Below are 17,668 nucleotides of genomic sequence, written 5' to 3'. Positions count from 1 at the left end.
AAACCGCCCGGGAGCCAGTAAGAATTGATGAGCTGCTGGGAGCACTGACCTCTCCAGCCATCCCAGCTAGATCCAGAAGAAGATGCCTGTTCACAGTTTAAACTGAAGGCAAGAGCTGACTTAGAGTATTCCAACCAGAAGGCAGTTAATTGATATTTATATACCTGATTGTTACTGTAGTCAGGAATATTTATTTATATATTTCTATGTTATATAATAATTTATATTTCAATGTAGTATTTTGACTGCCTTGTAGAAAATATGTGTTCATATGTGTGATTAGCAAAATCAATGATATTTCACAGTAGTTTCATTTATGTATTTTTATCAAGTAAGCATAATTTAGGCGAATAATTTTTTGGTACTTCTCCTCTTATCATTACAGAATGCTGAGGCCTGGAACAATTTATCAACTGCTTATATCAGATTAAAACAGAAGTAAGTACTTCAGAAGGATTAGAAGATACTGCTTCGAAAATAAATCATTGGGATTTCCTTTTTTTACATTGAGGTTTTTGTTCTTACAAAGTGGTTAGCTCATATTTTGTAATTCTTATCGTTTTGGTTCTTTCTCCCAGGTTGGATCATTGATAACATATTTCATTTTACAGGAAATAGTGTTTCATAAGCTTTATAAAAGTAGCAACCTCTCACCTTACACTTTTTTTCTTGTTAAAAATATTTATGATGTAGTAAGTACAACCAGTGCAAAACATGCATATTAAAGTTGGAAACTAATTTGATCGTGAAGTTTAAAAGATACATCCATTTCAGGCAAACTATATATTCAGACCTATGTCAATTCATACTACATTAATCTCAGTAGAATTTAAGGGAAAAACAGGCAGTTTATTTTTTATATTACGAAAGCAGATGGAGATCTGCACACATATTAGCTCACTTGTTCTTTTCCTTCCAAACTAACCACTAGTACAGGAATCTTTGACCTAAATGGACTGCCTTTCTTATTTTGTATTTCAGCTCAATGTAATAAAAGTTACTTGTAGACACAGAATACCTGGATTAACTTAATATTTAAGAATTTTCACATTATAACTTGTCCCAAAAGAATAAAACAAAATAATAAGATAATTTTTTAAAAACCCCACTCAAAATCTGATGTGAGTTTGTACAGTTATACAGTCAGGAGGCAAAAAGAGAAAAAGAACAGTAAATTTACATAAAAGGGTAAATTGATAAACGTACAAAGGAAATGTGGGAAGTAATGTCATAAATGAATTCAAGAGATGGTTTGATGTGGTATTGGGAGCAGGAGGGAGGAGAAAATGAAGGTCAGAAGAACTACTCAAGACTAAAAAGTAATAGAAATCAAGAGCTTGTTTCAACTTTTTAGTAGTTCCTTTCATGTTCAGCAGTGCTTAAAAGTTCAAAAGGGTCTGTCAGATGCTCAGTGTACTGGCTTATGCTTGTTTCATAAAAGTATCTTTAATCAAAATTAATTTTCTGTCCATCTACTACAAGGCTGAGAAACTACTGAGTGATTAGTTTCACTTTATTGTTTTAATTTTATTATTGTTAATCTACTCTTGCAATTTAACATGCTAAATACATACAAAACTTGTGACCTATTTGATAAGGTATCAAAAGCAGTAAAGGGGGGCATGTTTCTGAACTTTTTTCCCCACAGGAATCCCATGGGAGAGGATTATGTGTACAGGAAATCTTAAGTCAGTATTACATGCTGATAGTGTGAGCGTGGCCTGTGTTTGCTGTGGAATAGCAACTTCTTTGATTATTTGTGTAATCACTTACAGATCAAGACTGTGTGTGAGTTAGTTTAACACACTCTCAAAACAGAGGTTATCTGTAGTAGTGCACTTCAATATAATTTATTTTGGGAGACCAAGCACAGTGGTGAAAGTGTAAATTCTTATTTTTCAAGCCTGCTAGCAAAAAAACCCAAAACCAACCAAACAAACAAAAAAAACCACCCCAAAAAAGCCATGAAACAAAAAAAACCAACCACTGAGAGGATTAAAAACACGAAAACAAAGCTAAGATATCTAAGGTAATTGTTTTCTTTTGCTCCCTCATCAAAATCAAGCTTTACGCCAACCAGGCTCTTAAATCAGTCCCACTCAAGGATTATGCATTTGGGTAAGGCTTAGCAGAGTCTCATGCAACAGACAAATATAAAATATGTAAATCTTTTTGAAAAGTGTATGCAAACAACTTGCTGACACCCAAATGAAAGGGGTTTTGTTGGGTTTTGGGTTTGTTTGCTTTTTAAGAGTCCACGAGTTTTGTGTATTCTGAATTTCCTCCAGAAAACTTAATTGTGATGAAAACAGACTCTACTCTTCGGTTTACCAGAAAAACTTCTCTCGGTGCCAGGAGGCCTTTGAAATCTAGATCGCATATTTTGGAGAACAAACTGGGACTGGCCCTCTGTCCTTTGGGCGACAGATTCCTGGTTTCAAAGACAGGATGATGCACTGGTACTGCCTACTGTTTCCTCTTTGGATGTGAATTGGTTTAACTGTTGCCCTGGTTAAGGGTACTCCATCATTATATGATTTATGAAATACGTGGGGATTTTTTTGAGAACCTAGAGGACTATTGGCGTAGCAAGAGTGATGATTTGAGGAATACGATTTCCATCCCATCCCTCAGGTGTCTTGTCTACATTTCACAGTTTCATCTGTTTGGCACCTGCCCTCCTGATAACTTAGTAACTTTTTTTAGAAGATGGGAGAGATCATACAGGCTAATCCTGCAGATGCTGAAGAGCAGTTTCAGAAACCGTTTCTCAAGGTGATTGGGGTACATCAGTCAGCCAGAGCACCTTCCCGCCTGTCAGAGAGCTGTGGCAGATCCTAGCTTCCATTGTAGCAAAATCCACAGAGGAAGGAGCAGGTCTCTGTTCTTGTCTAATATAATCTATTAAAATCGGCATCTGAAATCCCTTACTAAGGCTGTTAACAGTGGAGGAGACCCAACCGTTAGTACGTTTACTCGTCAGCATCACGTATATCAGTATATCAGAAGAGAGAAAAGGGGAGTGAACACGGGGAGATGCTGCCTGTGGACTATCCTGCTGTAGCTGTGCCAAATGACTTGTTTTCCTTCAATAATTTTTCTCTATCAGTCTGCTTTCTTCGCATGTGTTTGGTCACTCTTTTAATAGTATGGGCTTAGATTGGCAGTTACTTACATTTTTTGCTGACCCAGCCATTCCAAACTTTTAATGGTCTGATCCGCTAGTTAGATATTCCATTTTCCTGGCTGGCATATTTACAGTCTCCTGGACCCTCTCTTTGAAACTCAGCTAACAGTTTCTTTGAGCTGTCTTTCTTTAGGGACAGCACTTTTAGCAACTTAAGCAATAGAGCAAGTGAACTGCAAATTCTTACAACAAGCCATCTTTATATGATCTTTATTAAGAAGAGATTTATTTTCATACCTCCCCAAAGAAGACTTTTACCAGCCTGGGAAAACTCTGTTTCAAGCTTTCATTTAAAGGAATTTATTCCTTTGTGGTTTTTCTACATATCATGACTGTCCACCTGAGAGTAAACGTCAATCTCTTAAAGTCCTAAGAACCGTATCATTCTGATTCTCTAGCAAAGCTTTTTTTAAAGTTTCAGATGCATTGAACCTTTTGGCAGTACGTTTAAAGCTTTAAACAGTAGGCACCTAGACCTTACCAACGTATGCTTCAGATCGCAATGAGGCTTCTTGCTCCTCCTGCCTCCTCTCTGGCAGCGTTGGTTGCATGTTGTGCAGGAGCCCATACCTCTGTAAACTGTAGGGCAGCTGCTTTCAGCCCATATTCTTGATTTGGTCAAACTCTCTTTCCTCCCTTACCTAAGAATGCCATTACCTCTCTCCTCAAGGAAGGGAATGGTAAAGAGTTGCCTGCAGTGGATCCATATGAAAAAATAAAGATGCTTCCTGACTTGATAGTGACTTTATAGGAGTTATGCTGTCTACCTTTATTCCACAACAATTTCTCCTGCCACCGTGAGATGGTTACTGGGCAGCACCTTTGATGAAGGACCCTAATAGTGTTTGGGGCCACTCTGACACACTTGTACTGAGTAGCGAAGCGTCAGGGAACAGAGAGTGTAAGTAAAGCTTCCAGCTGACAGAAGAAAAAAATGGTTGAAAGTGCTGGGCTTCTGTGCACTGGGTATGCATGTTTACGACATGCAGATGTTTACAGTAAATCACAAAAAGCTGTTACTGTTAAGTAACCTTCCTTTGTGTGATGAAATAAGTCAATATCATTCTGCATCTGCCATGAACTCAGTGATTTTTACTTTTTTAATGCGTGTTACAACTGCAGCCTGAGTAAGATTGTTTTCTGATGCTCCCAGTTAAAAATTCAGAAAAGAAAATGCTGACGTATAGATGGCAGAATTATAATGAATTTTTGTCAAAATGTAGTTGTGAGAGCTATCATAGAAATTACCTGGTTCAAACTCTACAGAGTGCACTGTGGAGTGAACTGATAGAAAGTAATTGGTGAGAGAGATTAAGGAATTATCAGTATTGTAAATTATGAACAATAACATTGCACTGTTTTCTAAACCTAATTTTTTTAATAAGCAGCTTTTTAGTTGATGCAGTGCCAACTGATTTTACTATAGAAATTTTCTATATTAAAACTTTAATCTAGAATCTTCTTTTCTATTCTATTATTGATTAGAATCAAAGCATTTCGAACGCTCCAGGAAGCTCTGAAGTGCAACTATGAGCATTGGCAAATATGGGAGAACTATCTTCTCACCAGTACAGATGTTGGAGAGTTTTCAGAAGCAATTAAAGCTTATCACCGGCTCATGGACTTAAGAGAAAAGTACAAGGATACGCAGGTGGGGAAGTTTTCATGTTAAGTCATCCTATATGTTCATTAATTTTTGCTTGTGAGACAGAGAGAGATTTCTGCTGATAATGGTATCAGTAATGATAGACACATACCAGTGAAGTCATGTAGGCAAGCCATTTAATTTTTTGAGATCTGGGCTGTAAGGCTAATTATTGAAAATAAAAATGAACAAAAAGGAAAACCTTTGCATCCAGATTGCCTCAGACTTTGTGGAAGGACAAATATGAGCCTTGCAGTTTTAAGATCTATTCTTACATAAAACACAGCACATAACCCTCTATTTCCACGTTGTTCATGCATATCTTAGTATCAGAAATAATGCAAATTATTAGCTTTAAAGAAAGGTAAGCTGTTCCCATGTGTTTGAAAATTCCATAAATGAACCTTTGAAAGTGAATTATGTTTCATAGATGGAACGCATTACAGTCAGAACATTGATTCTTAATAACCAGAACAAAGAAAAATAAAGGAGGTATTTTGCTCATCTTTCACTGTAGTTCAGTTAAATTCAGTTAACTTCAGTGTTTGTAAATGTATGCTCTGGACAAAATCCAGAGAGCCTACTTTACTAGCTTCAGCTGCGATGTTACCTTGCCTGAAACCAGGTCCTTATCCAAGCAGGGTTCTGTACACTCAGTGAAAATAGCAAGGTGAATCTGAAAGGCAAGCCAAAGAATCCCTTAAGCAGAGTAATGAAACGCCTCCAAAAGCTTTTGCAAAATTAATGGATCTGATTGAAGAGCTTATGAGCTCTTAGGGAGTTTGTGTGTAGTACCAGGGTAAGAGGACCCAGCTGCTGCTGGTCATTGATCTCAGAAGTATGTTTCTTTTCTTATCCCATAAAATGCTTAAAAGTAGCTTTCCTGGATCTTGGGAGTTTGAGTCCAGTGATGAGAAGAGAGAACAGATAGAATTAATTATGGTTGTGGAAACATCTCATTTGTTCATGGGGGGCGGGCACATTAAAAACTTTTTTCAGATTACTTTTTAATAACAAATTGTACGTGAGTACAATACTACTATAAAGCCAACCATGCACGGGATAACCTTGTGTATGAGTAAAATCTTTTGGGTTTGATAATGGGTGAACATTAAAAAGTCTCAAACACTCTTTGCACTAAAAAGTGTTTATGGAAAATACTCCTATATATGGTAAAGATTAGTGTGTTTGGCAGCTACAGTATTGTGGTAGTGCTGGGGCCTGTGTGTTTATTCATGAAACATCTTGTAGATGGTTGGCTTTTCTAATTAATTTTTTTTCTCAATTGTTAATTTAAATAATATTTTTAGTTGTGGTCTACTGTATTATTTTAGTCAGATCGATAGCTGACCAGGAATAGAACTTTCTACATGTATTTGTCCATTTTAGATACTTTGAAATGATACAGAATCCTATTAGTGTGTTTTGTCAAATTTTATGTAGGATATTTTATTAAAATATTTGGGGATATTGCTTACACTAAATTTCTATTTTTATTGTATAACTTTTTTTTTCATCTTGTTCTCATACAATTTTATCATTTTTACAGAAGTATATATATGCTATATATCTTTATTTTTTTTTTTGCATCCTAATTTTAACTTTGGCTTCTGATATGTAAAGTGCTTTATGGGTTTCATCGTAACTTCTTCTACAGTTTCCTCAATTAGAAGGAATTCACTAGTTGGCCAAGAAAAACCTCAGATCCTGATTAAAGAATTTCATAAAGTCTTTAATCAATAATCTTACAGGGAAGAGAAGAGTATTCCCATAGCAAAACAAAAACAAAAAGTACATAAAACTAAAAACTTCTGCTAAGATTGTTTACAAAGCTCACCATTAATTTCTGAGCCTCGCCTATTTGCCAACTGGCATGTTTTAAATAGAGATGCTTTATAACTCTCTTGTGCAATCGTATTTTAACAAAGTAAAATCATGGAAGATGAGTTAGTGGAAGCATACACCTCTGTTCCATGCGACATAGTATGATCTTTTCTCAGGTTATATTTAGTATTTGTAGTTGTCGTAGATTTCAACTGATAGACTAGTAAGCTAGATTACAGAGGTGAGAAAGAAGGTAGGAATTTAAAAATCCAGAAAAATTGGAAGAAACAAGTTGAGTCACTGATTCGAGTTCTTTGTGAAACCAGAAAGCAAATCACTTTTAGCATACTCATTGTTGCAGAATACCCCTTGTGAGACTAAATGCATCAATTAAGAGTGTGCAATTAAATATATAATTTGAAATACCCTTGGTTTCTATAGTTACATCAAATTTTCTTATTTTATTTCAGCATAGTATGAAGTCATATTCGTAAATCACTAATTTCTTCTAGTAACAGTAAGGCATTCATATCTCCATTTGTGATTTCTGTTAGGCCATCGGTGTCTTTTTGTGCCAGTCTTCTGAGTACAGAATGCAGCTTTGGGAAATTTTGCTTCTAAGCTATTCTAGTTATTTAACGATGTCATCCTTGTGGCAAAGATTCTGAGATCAGGCTATCATGAGGCTTGAAGATATGTATGTACAGATTCTGCAGACAGAATTAAACAAGGAAAAGCTGAAGGGCTCTTTATGAATGAGCAAAGATGCAATAAAAGATTACAGCAAAGGACATATTTTCAAAAGCCTCAGTTTCCTAGTGTTCCCCTTAAATGTTATAAGCATGCTTTCTTACCTTCCTTCCTTACTGGTGCTTAAAATTCTTCAAATTTCCGTGTTCCTTTTAATGTTCACGAACCTACTGAGAAATATGCCTTGAAAACCTTTAATATAGATGTTACATAATAGAAGATAAAGGCTCACTGAATGACCTGTAGTTTCAGCTAGTAGATCAGTCACTAAAAAGGACCCGAGGAGAAAGCCTTACCTGTTGTAATCATCAGTTTAGGCTCTGAATTATTAGTCTGAGGTGGTAAATATACCTGAAAGATTCCTGGAACTGTTATTCATACTGCTTCGCACCACATGTATGCTTGTGGAGGCAAGCAGTTGTCTTCACTTGGAAAGTTGCAGTTCTGTGAATAACAAAGTTATTTTGTGGATGGAAAAGCTGTTTTGCTACATTACTTTCAGAAACTAGATCTCATCCTGTGCTGTCAAAGAACATGAGTTCAGAAGTATGGACAAATGGTTCCTCTCTGCAATTCTGTCTTCTTGAGAATCTAGGAAAGTTTTTCTGTTACCCTTTCCATCAAATACTATCCTCATTTCAGCAGTTCGTATTGCCAGACTGTTTCTAATAAAAGGCTGCAAGACCGTGTTCCAAGGGGATTCTGAGGAGTGAGGGTAGGAATTAATAATTTCTGGAGCTCTGTTTCTTCTAAGTAGCTCGCTAATGACAGTTGTCTTTTATAATAAAGCTTTAATTTGGGAGGGACATAGGGAGAGCTCAAAGACTGCAGATCTGTCATTTTGGATCTGGTATCTGAGGGTTCTCTTCTTACTTGGGCACTGTCTAGTTTGATTAGTATTTAGCGAAGCTTCTAAAAATGATTTGACCAAGTGAATTTTTATATGAAAGGAGCTGTTTGGAGAACAGTTGTGAATGAGATTAACTGATAGCAATCGCAGCATTTAAAAATTATTGGGTTTGTTTCTAAGCTTTTGTCCTATGGTGGTTTTTGTTCAGTTTTAGTAAACACGCATTATTCGCAAAAGCAAAGGAGAAGGAGGAATGCAGATGGTGTGATGTCATACTAAACACAAAACACTCTGCACAGTGGTCATATGGAGCCCAGTTCATTTAAAAGAGGCATTAAAAAAAAAAAAAAGCAAACTCTACTGCTTGTGTGGGATCCTGGGCAACAGAGCATTGCTTTAGTAGTTTAGTATGTATGGCAGTTTTAAATGTCTCACAGATATAAATTAAAATTTAACACTCAAGACAACCGTCTAAAATGGAAAGCTCTGTTACACTGCTAATACTTTTTGATGATTAGCACAATCACTTGCAATTTGAAATAGTTTTATTTAACTGCTGGGCACAGCCAAGTAGCATTAATGATTCATTACTGTTTAATGGACCCTTTAAGCTGGGCCTTCACACTAGTTTTATTTTAACTGCTGTAGTGCTGAAGTTTACGTGATGAATTAGAAAAAAAGGATATAGATTATTATGATGAAAGTGTAAGCAAAGCCTGAACTCTATGGGAAACATGGCTGATTTTTCCATTGCTAGATCCTGCTGACTGAGGAGACTATTTTTTTTTCATGTGCAAACAAAATATCATTGACTTTAAAGCTCTTGATAACTATACATGATATTCATGGGGACTAAATTTTTGGACTTTTTGTTAAACTGAGAAATTGATTGAGAAGTCATACACGTATGCATGAATCCTCAGGACCAGTTCCTAGTTCCTTTTCAAAAGATAACATAGTTTAATGTTTATTCTTACATCTCTTTTACGTTTTTTATTACAATGCTGTAGTAATGGAAATACCAATACTTGCTGTTGTTTTTCTAGCAAATCATTATAGAAGACCTGATTCATTTAATGATGGGTTTTAATCCCTTAGATTCCAAATCATGTAATATGAATTTCAGAACTTTTGGGCTATAAATAGTTGATCATATTTTCTATTAAGGGAAAATCCAAGCTCTTTAACAGAAAAAAAAGAACAGCCAGTTTGTCATATCATTTTATAAGGGCTATACTGTTACAGTTAGGGAGGAGGGAGGAGGAGGGAGGAGATGTTTAACTGATGCTCAGATGCTACTATGATTTCATATGCATTCTGAAAAGATACCAGGGAGTTGTATAATTTATTTCACTTTCTCTGTTACATAAATTTATTTCATAACATGATCAGCCATTTTGATTTCTTTGGGTTGTTTAGTCAAAGATTTCCTATATCTGATAAAACTCAGTAATTAATTCATGGAGTGTATGTTAATTGAGTCATTCTGTGGAAGAAAAGTTGGTTTAGGAAAATGATGTATCACAAATGCTAAACTGCATTTTTTTTTTTATTTTAAGTGCAATATACTTTGATACTCTCATAATTTTTGCATTGCTTTCTGCCAGTGAACTACATCTTGGTTTGTGAGGATGCACCCTTGTCCTACCTACTAGTAGTAGCATATTTGTGTGGTTTGGGGCTATTCACAGATCATCTTTGAAATAGGCTTTATTACTGTCTTGATATTAATGTTGCTATTAATGTGATTTCACTGTAAGTATTAGTACCACATGGACAAAAATGTTGAAGCACTAAAGTTGCCAAATGATAGCCTCACAAGTTAGGAAGTACCAGCATCAAGGTGTTTGTATTCCTTTTACCCGCCTATCTTGAATGCAAGCCTTATGAGATTTCCACTTTGGTTTTATCACTGTTTCTTCCTCAGTCTCTGTGTCTCATGCAATACACAGAACAGGTAGTTCTCACTTAATAAGCCACAGCTTTTCTGGGTTTTATTTTCTTCTAATTCACCATATGATCTAGTGTCTTAATTTACATTTGCTGTTTCTCAAGGAGCTGAGGTGCATGCAAAACTGTTTTCTAATTTTCAGTGTCCAGTTTGGGACACAAAGACTCATTTTTTTTTCAGGGACACTTGGTATTATGCAGCATTTCATACGTGCAAAGCCCAGCTCCCATTGAGTTCACGAGCAGCTGCACGTGCTCAGCATTTCTGCAGGTCAGATCCCACATTCTCAAGCCAGTGACTCAGAAAGTAAGACCATTAAACGAGTACTTGTAAAAAGTTTGATGGATCTGACTTGACTAGTAATTCACCAGAAGTGCATTAAACACAGAGTTTCCCAAGGTGGTGTTCAATTACCTTCCAGTTTCCATCTCATCCACTACATATTTTTCCGTCTCTGCAGGTAGTTAAATAGAGATCCTGTAACAACCGTGTTTTCTGTTAGCTGAATTAATCTGATTCAGCCTGTTTACTGATCTTTTTATAGCCATATTATAAGGTTAAAATATCTTTAGAATACTGGCACAATTTCCTATACTATTCTTTTTCATGCTAGCCTGTCCCAGTAACCCAAATTTCTGTCTTAGCTCTTTGACCTCTTTATCTTCACCAACCGTAGAATCTTATAGATGAGGTTTATTTTTCATGCTAGCCTGTCCCAGTAACCCAAATTTCTGTCTTAGCTCTTTGACCTCTTTATCTTCACCTATAAGATTCTACGGTTGGTGAGGTTTAAATAAGTTGAATTTCTTCCCTAATAATGTGTTACTTAGTAAATTCTGTACTTGTCATATGGTACTATATTTGTATTTTACTGAACCATTAATACAGACCAAATATTACAGATATCATTATATATACCGATGATGATTTCAGTTGAAATAAAAACTCTTTTCTGCTGCTTTTTTAAGGTGCTGGCTATTCTGGTCAGAGCAGTAGTGGATGGTATGGCAGATCGCACTGGAGAGGTAGCAAGTGGATTGAAGGGGAAATTGCAAGAGCTCTTGGGCAGAGTGACTTCACGAGTGACAAATGATGGGGAGATCTGGAGACTTTATGCCCGACTTTATGGAAATGGACAGAATGATAGTGGTGAAGATATTGAAAAGGTAAATGTCTTGAGGTATACATTTTTATGGATACGCATTTCTGGTACAAACCTTCTGTTCTCTAACAAACTATAGTCCTATGGTAGGACATGCTCTTGTTCCGGACGTATTTTGCTTTAGTGTTTCTATAAGCTTATTTTCTGCTGTTCATGTTCCTACAGCACAGATTTTTATTATCTAACAGGAGCAAGATGTTTTACATCAGTTTTTGTGGATTTTTAAAAATCCTCTCTCGTTCATCAGTGTTTCATTTTAAAACATCCTATCACAGCATATGTTCATTGTCTTGGATTTGTATTCTGAAACTTCTCTTGGCAGCAATCTAATGTCTATAATTTAATGGTGGTGTGGTGTTTTGTTGTTTTTGGTTTTGTTTTTTTAATTGGAATCTTTGATTCTGAAGACAAGATAATTGCAGCTTCTGGAAAGAAGTGGATCTTAACGGCAGGATCCAGTGGTATCATAAGCCATCTATATTCTTTGCAATGACTACGGGCAAATGCATTTAAGATAGTCTATACCACACTTAGAGTTCCCAGAGTAAAAGTGCTTTGTCCTTTCTTAGCTTAAAATGGAATTTAGTAATGCTATATAATTCTTAATCTGTTGAACCATTGGTTTCTCTTTACCTGTCTCTGATTTTGCTATGTTAACTTCCATCTCTTGTTCCTGTCACTTCTCAAGTAATTGAGTTGATTGCCTTTCCAAAATAACCACTCAGCGCTGCTAGAAGTGTTTACTTTGTTGTACGCTGGAGTGTGCTTTGCATTTGGTATTAAATTTCCAAAATTCAGATAGCCTTGCACACTCCAAAAATACTTACGTGTTATCAAACCTTCATTGAAGGTGAAAATACACAAGGTCTGCATTCAGTATATGCTTCCTAATGGGGGTATGCCTTTGGCCTGGGCAAAAATGTCAGTCTGGAGGATTGCTTCTCGCTTGATGTCAAGCATATTAGGCAGATGGTTGGGCCTACAAATTGTATGCCTGTGGGGTTAAACTTACAATTATTTGGTCCTTGCTCATTGTCTTCCTCTTTATGCTCTGCCCTGTGAAATGCCTTGTTTAGTCATTGCCAGTGTCCACTATACCTCCCTTTTTCCCTTCTCTGTTTTTCTTTACAGCTGAACAATAAAAGGGATTTGGCCTATTTAGAATTCAGAAATACAGACACTGCAATATCCTGTAATAGATCCTCAAATTCTTACTCAGACATGCAAAGTAGCAGAGGCCCTGTCTATACTATAAATGTAATCGTTTCAGAATCTGGTTACATCACAGTATTTTTCACTAACCCAGTTAAAAACATGGTTTCAATTTGTAGAGTAGACAGGATTTTAACTGTGTTTCCTAATCAGACTGGATATGGAACACACTTGCAGTCTAGTTTGCCCTGCAAAATAGAATGATGTTTATACATACTTGAGGTATGCTTACGTGTGTATCCAAATATCCTGGTATGATAGTACCATAGATATTGATCATGAAAGAGCAAAACTGCCTACAGCCACAGCATTTATTAATTTACAGTGTAAAAATTAATTTACAATACACTAGATAATCACTGGTAGCTTTTCTGATATCATATTGTAAAGTAAAAATGTTAAAAACGGTATTTATTGGCTTCAGTGCCACAAGCACCGTCATGTGTCAGTCAGATATTAAGTGAATATAACTATCTATAGAAAAATTCCAGTTGTATCATTGCAGTTTTCCACCCACATTTATTATGCAAAAGGTCAATGAATTCTGAAAGGGCATTATTTGCTGTATTGTGGCATCATAGGACAAAGAGATGGGAGCAGATCTATTGTAGTCTCACATACCTCCTTACAAATGTAGGGTTTGACCTTTATTCCATAATCTGAAACCTTATTTATTGCAGATTTAGTTTTATTTAACTAATTTTGTTCCTAACATTGTATTTGAAAGAACAACCTCGTATGTCTGGCTGTTGTAAAGGGTGGGTTGGTTGTTGGGTCTTTCTACGTTTCTGCTCTGCTGCTGTACCCGATGCCATGAATCACTACAGTCTACAGTTAAAATTCACAACAGTGCTTTGTAAATTGAATCAAAGTCAGACAAGGTTTACAAGTTAGGAGTGTAAAACTATTGAAGTGTTGGGTTTGTGGTTTTTTTCTTTAGCTTAGCATATATTTACTCTTACACTTTTATGTATCCGACCTGGCACCTCATTCAGTACTTCATTCTTTCCTATGCTGAATGCAGTCCAGTCCAGCCCTTTCCCACCAAGGAATCTTTCCAGCCTTCAAGTTATCCATACCCAGGCTATGAAACCCTTCTGTTCCTTGAACCTTCCCCAGCTCATAACTGTTTCCTTCCAGGATAAATCCAGGTTCCAGAAGTGCAAACAAACAGCCCACAAGACTTTGAATTCTTGCCCCTCCCTGACATCTGTCAGCAAAACCCCCCTAATTTGCTGCTCTGACTCAGACGCGTGCAGACTGAAATCAGACTGCTGTAAAAACTGTGGTTCCTTCTCTTGAAGTTCTTGCCTCTGCTGGCCAGAACTACTACCAATTATAACCTAGGTTATTATGAAAAAAAAAAATTTGCCGTGGTTTGACTTAATACATCTTTACTGCAATTTACAGCAGCATGAGCAGTTCAATCGCCCATGCCATAGTGATTGGAACTCCAGTGGGAGAGAAGGCAGAAGCTTCTGGGGTGATGACCCCTAGATTTAATCTTTGTTCAGCAATCAGAAGTCTTTATTGCAGTCATGTACATGTACTGCACTGAAAGTTTTTTTTATTCCTTTATATGATACTTAAATTCTTTAAAAAGGTAATTGAAGAGTTGTCATTGAACTGAGCTCTGTAACTTCTGGCATGTATTTGTTTTGTATTTCTGATGCTGTAGAAAGAAAACAAAATTCAAAAGCAAAAATTAATTTCTTCTGCTTAAATTTTTCATGTTTTTTTTTCTTAATGGGACACTCCTTCCATATTGTTTACATTTATTTTTCCTGTTCACACTGAGAACCAGAGCAGTATGGCAGCTAATAGCTGCATCTGTAAGTACATTATTCGCCAAGAATACGTATACAGAAAGAAAGCTTTGATGTATTTCGTTATGATTTTTTAGGTACAGAATTGCTGTTCAAAGTGTGAGTACAAGTATTTTTCAGTTTTTCATGTGCATTTAATTATGATGACTTGGCAAACAGGGGTCACATCCATCAGTCTAGACAGATTTTTAAAAGATAAAAATTAGACACGTTACTTTATATGCCTCTCATACTTGAGATGCAATATTGTTGGAGAACATCTGTGTTACAGCTGGTGCTTACCGTTGCAGAGAAGGACACTACTCCAACTCACAGGAAATCAAGCGCAGTAAAGATACATTAATTTTCTGGTTTGAGCATTAATTTCATAGAGACTTAAAACTAAATTAGGCTCCTAGTTTGTTTTTCACATACTGATTATTTTTTTTTCCTCTTTGCAGTCACTGCAGTGTCTCACTAAAGCACATAAATGTGAAATTCAATCAAGTGATTGGGAGAAAGACGTTTCTTCTTTTAAGGAAGTGGTAAAAGGAGCCATAGAGATTGCACATGGTATGTTCTACCCGAAAAGAACTTTTATTATTCATTAAGAGTGTAGCAAACTTTTATTAGGCTTAGTAACAAAATAATATTATACCCATTATATTTTTTCCTACTATTGGGAGTCCTCTAACAGAGAGCACCATCCTGATAGTGCATTAAAAAAGAATACTTGGAATGAGGCAGAAATTGTGTTGGGTGAGTCAGTAAACATATGACTGGTAAACATGGAATCAATTAATTTCATGGTCTAGCTATTTCATAATGGAAGTGAAAAAGCACCTATAGTTCATCTCGGTCCTCAAATCATCACGTAAGTTTGATTGGCTGCGCCAGTCAGGAGATGGACAAAACTTAGACTCGGTAAGACTATTCACTGTGCTTCACATATTTATGCTTAAGAACAATACATATACCTGTTGGGTTTAGAGTTATCTTCTCTAAATTACTTGGCGTTCTTTTTCTTTGTGTTTCTTTTTGGGGATATTACATTAAAAAATTGTCTATGGAAGGTATCAAGATTTATAATTAAATGTTGTTGTTCAAAGATTATTGCTATAGAGGTAATGCTTTTTTGTTTTGGGGTCCTTTTCTTCTGTGTTTGGATTCAGTGGCTATAAAATGCAGCAAGAGCAAATCTAATCACCAGGAAGCTTTGCAGATACTTTCTTCAGCTCGGCTCAACTTACGTGGCTTGTCATCCAAAGCAAAGGTAGGAATGTTTGAAAGCTAGGAATTTTTGTTTGAAAGCCAGAAACCATTTCTCTGTTTTGAGTCGATTATAGATCAAATAATACCTGCCTGTCCCAGTGCATCATCAGATGGATGTTCACTTCTATGCTGTTAGGGATTCCAGTTTTAAGTAGACTTTTATTTCCCTTTTTCCTGCTAGACTTTGACTGAAATAAACCTACTAGTCTAAGAGATAGCACTGACATTTTAGAGTAAGTTAGAATTTTACTTAAAATGTTGGGCAGACAGACTCTGTTTGGAAGAAATCAGTCATTTCAAAGACCTGTTCCTTATTCCCAGAAAGAATGGATGTAGACCTGCAGAAGGGACCAAAATGTGTCAGGACTACTTTGCATCACTCGGAAGTGTTTTAAAAACACAGTTATTTATTAAAAGAGAGAAGTGATTTTTAATAAGGTTTTCATGGATACCTTACCAATTCAGATACTAATTCATTGGAAAATCATGTTTGAATCATATCTTTGGTTTTTGGAGTTGTGCCTCCATAGCCAGGCACCCAAAGGGCTGAGCCTGTTTCTGCACTGTTATTATCCTAATTTTACCCTTCATCTTACAACATGAGACACAGCCATTGTTTAACTGAGGACTGATCTGGAATATGTTTTCATTCAAAATACACTTAGTGTCTTAAAGAAGTATTCTTCATGGCTGTGTGTGGGGTTTAGTAAATGTGAATTACAGACCGTAAGTTTTATAACATGTGTGCTTGTGTTACAAAGTGTTGATCCGTCATCAGTGTGCTAAACTTGGCTCACTCTCTTTTAAGTCCTATAATTTTAAGGATAAAAGCCTAGGAAAGCTGTACAAGCAGACAGAAGCTGCTCCGTAACTGTGCCTTTAGATACAGGCATACATAAGTCTTCGGAATGTGGTGAAAAAAGACACAACATGTACGTTTTGTTGTGATCCACAAAATGGTTTTAAAAAAAAAAGTATGCAGACTGAGTATGACTGTAGAGAAAGCAAGGCTACTGATATAAATTATGTAAATACAAGTATAGGTGGTTTATATTATGCAAGGTCGTGCGATATCTGAAAGATTAAGAATAGGTGAGTCTAGTAAATTGTGTTCTTAATTTCTGAAGGCACTAATTAAATTAACATCTATATTATTGGCAGATAACGGTGCCTCCAAGTTTTCTGGCACTTCTGAGAAGACTGACATGTTAGAAATAAAGCTATTGGTGTGACCTCACTGTTTTTGCATACTTTCCAAGATGCCATTTTATTTTTAATTTGAAGTCATACTGAATTTCCAAAGTGTGTTGTGGTTTAAAAATTCAGTCATCCTCTGTAAGATTCTATGCACAAACAGTTTAGCACTGTTTATGCCTTCCCAAGCTTGACTGCAGCATCTCCTTTTGCTGCCTCCTGAGTCAGTATTAGTGGGGTTGGGTTTTTTCCTTTTTTCTTTTAAGAGACAAAAGCACTTTAAAAAATGGGCTAAGAGCAGACTCGGTAGTTAAGATTTCAGAAGGAATAAAGGAGCGGTGAAAGTAACTTTTAAAAGATAAAATGCCAAAATTTTGTAGTCAGAACATGCAATTGGAACAAATCAGTAGTTTTTGTGCAGGTGAAACAATGTCGCTTCTCAGACTTCTCCTCTTTTGTGGGATCTCTGTCTCTGACATTCCATCTCCTGTATTGTGCCAGACTTGTGATACACCCACAGTCTGCTGAAGGCTGCAACTTTAAAATGTGTCGTTAATGGGCTCCTTTCTGTACAGAGCCCGCTGGGCAGTCGCATGCTCTGGCAAATAGCATAGTGGGCTCTCTTTTTGCTCCTTACCCCCATGCATCATTTGGATCTGACAGGTGGGGTCTCCCAAAAGGAGAAAGGTCATGGAGCTGTATCGTAAATGCATGAAGTGTGGGTACTGTTGTGGGGAAACATGGGGCACAAAGCCCAAAGAATGATGGTGCATGAAACTTCCCCAGGCTGCATCTAATTGAATAGATCTCTTTAAC

The 17,668-nt window shown here is 36.4% G+C and overlaps 1 protein-coding gene across 1 annotated transcript in view; it reads left to right on the top strand.

The window, feature by feature from the left end:
* The window catches only part of TTC27 (tetratricopeptide repeat domain 27), a 123,820-nt gene that overhangs the window by 104,607 nt on the left and 1,545 nt on the right, over window positions 1–17,668 (top strand). The window contains exons 14-18 of the mRNA XM_009697697.1: window positions 386–438; window positions 4,673–4,838; window positions 11,176–11,373; window positions 14,848–14,959; window positions 15,559–15,659. Coding sequence (XP_009695999.1) covers window positions 386–438; window positions 4,673–4,838; window positions 11,176–11,373; window positions 14,848–14,959; window positions 15,559–15,659 — 630 coding nt within the window. The remainder of the gene's footprint in view (window positions 1–385; window positions 439–4,672; window positions 4,839–11,175; window positions 11,374–14,847; window positions 14,960–15,558; window positions 15,660–17,668) is intronic.

Source organism: Cariama cristata, unplaced genomic scaffold (assembly GCF_000690535.1).
Source record: "Cariama cristata isolate BGI_N322 unplaced genomic scaffold, ASM69053v1 scaffold1833, whole genome shotgun sequence".
NCBI classification, from domain to species: domain Eukaryota; kingdom Metazoa; phylum Chordata; class Aves; order Cariamiformes; family Cariamidae; genus Cariama; species Cariama cristata.
This window is presented reverse-complemented; position numbering and strand designations above follow the sequence as displayed.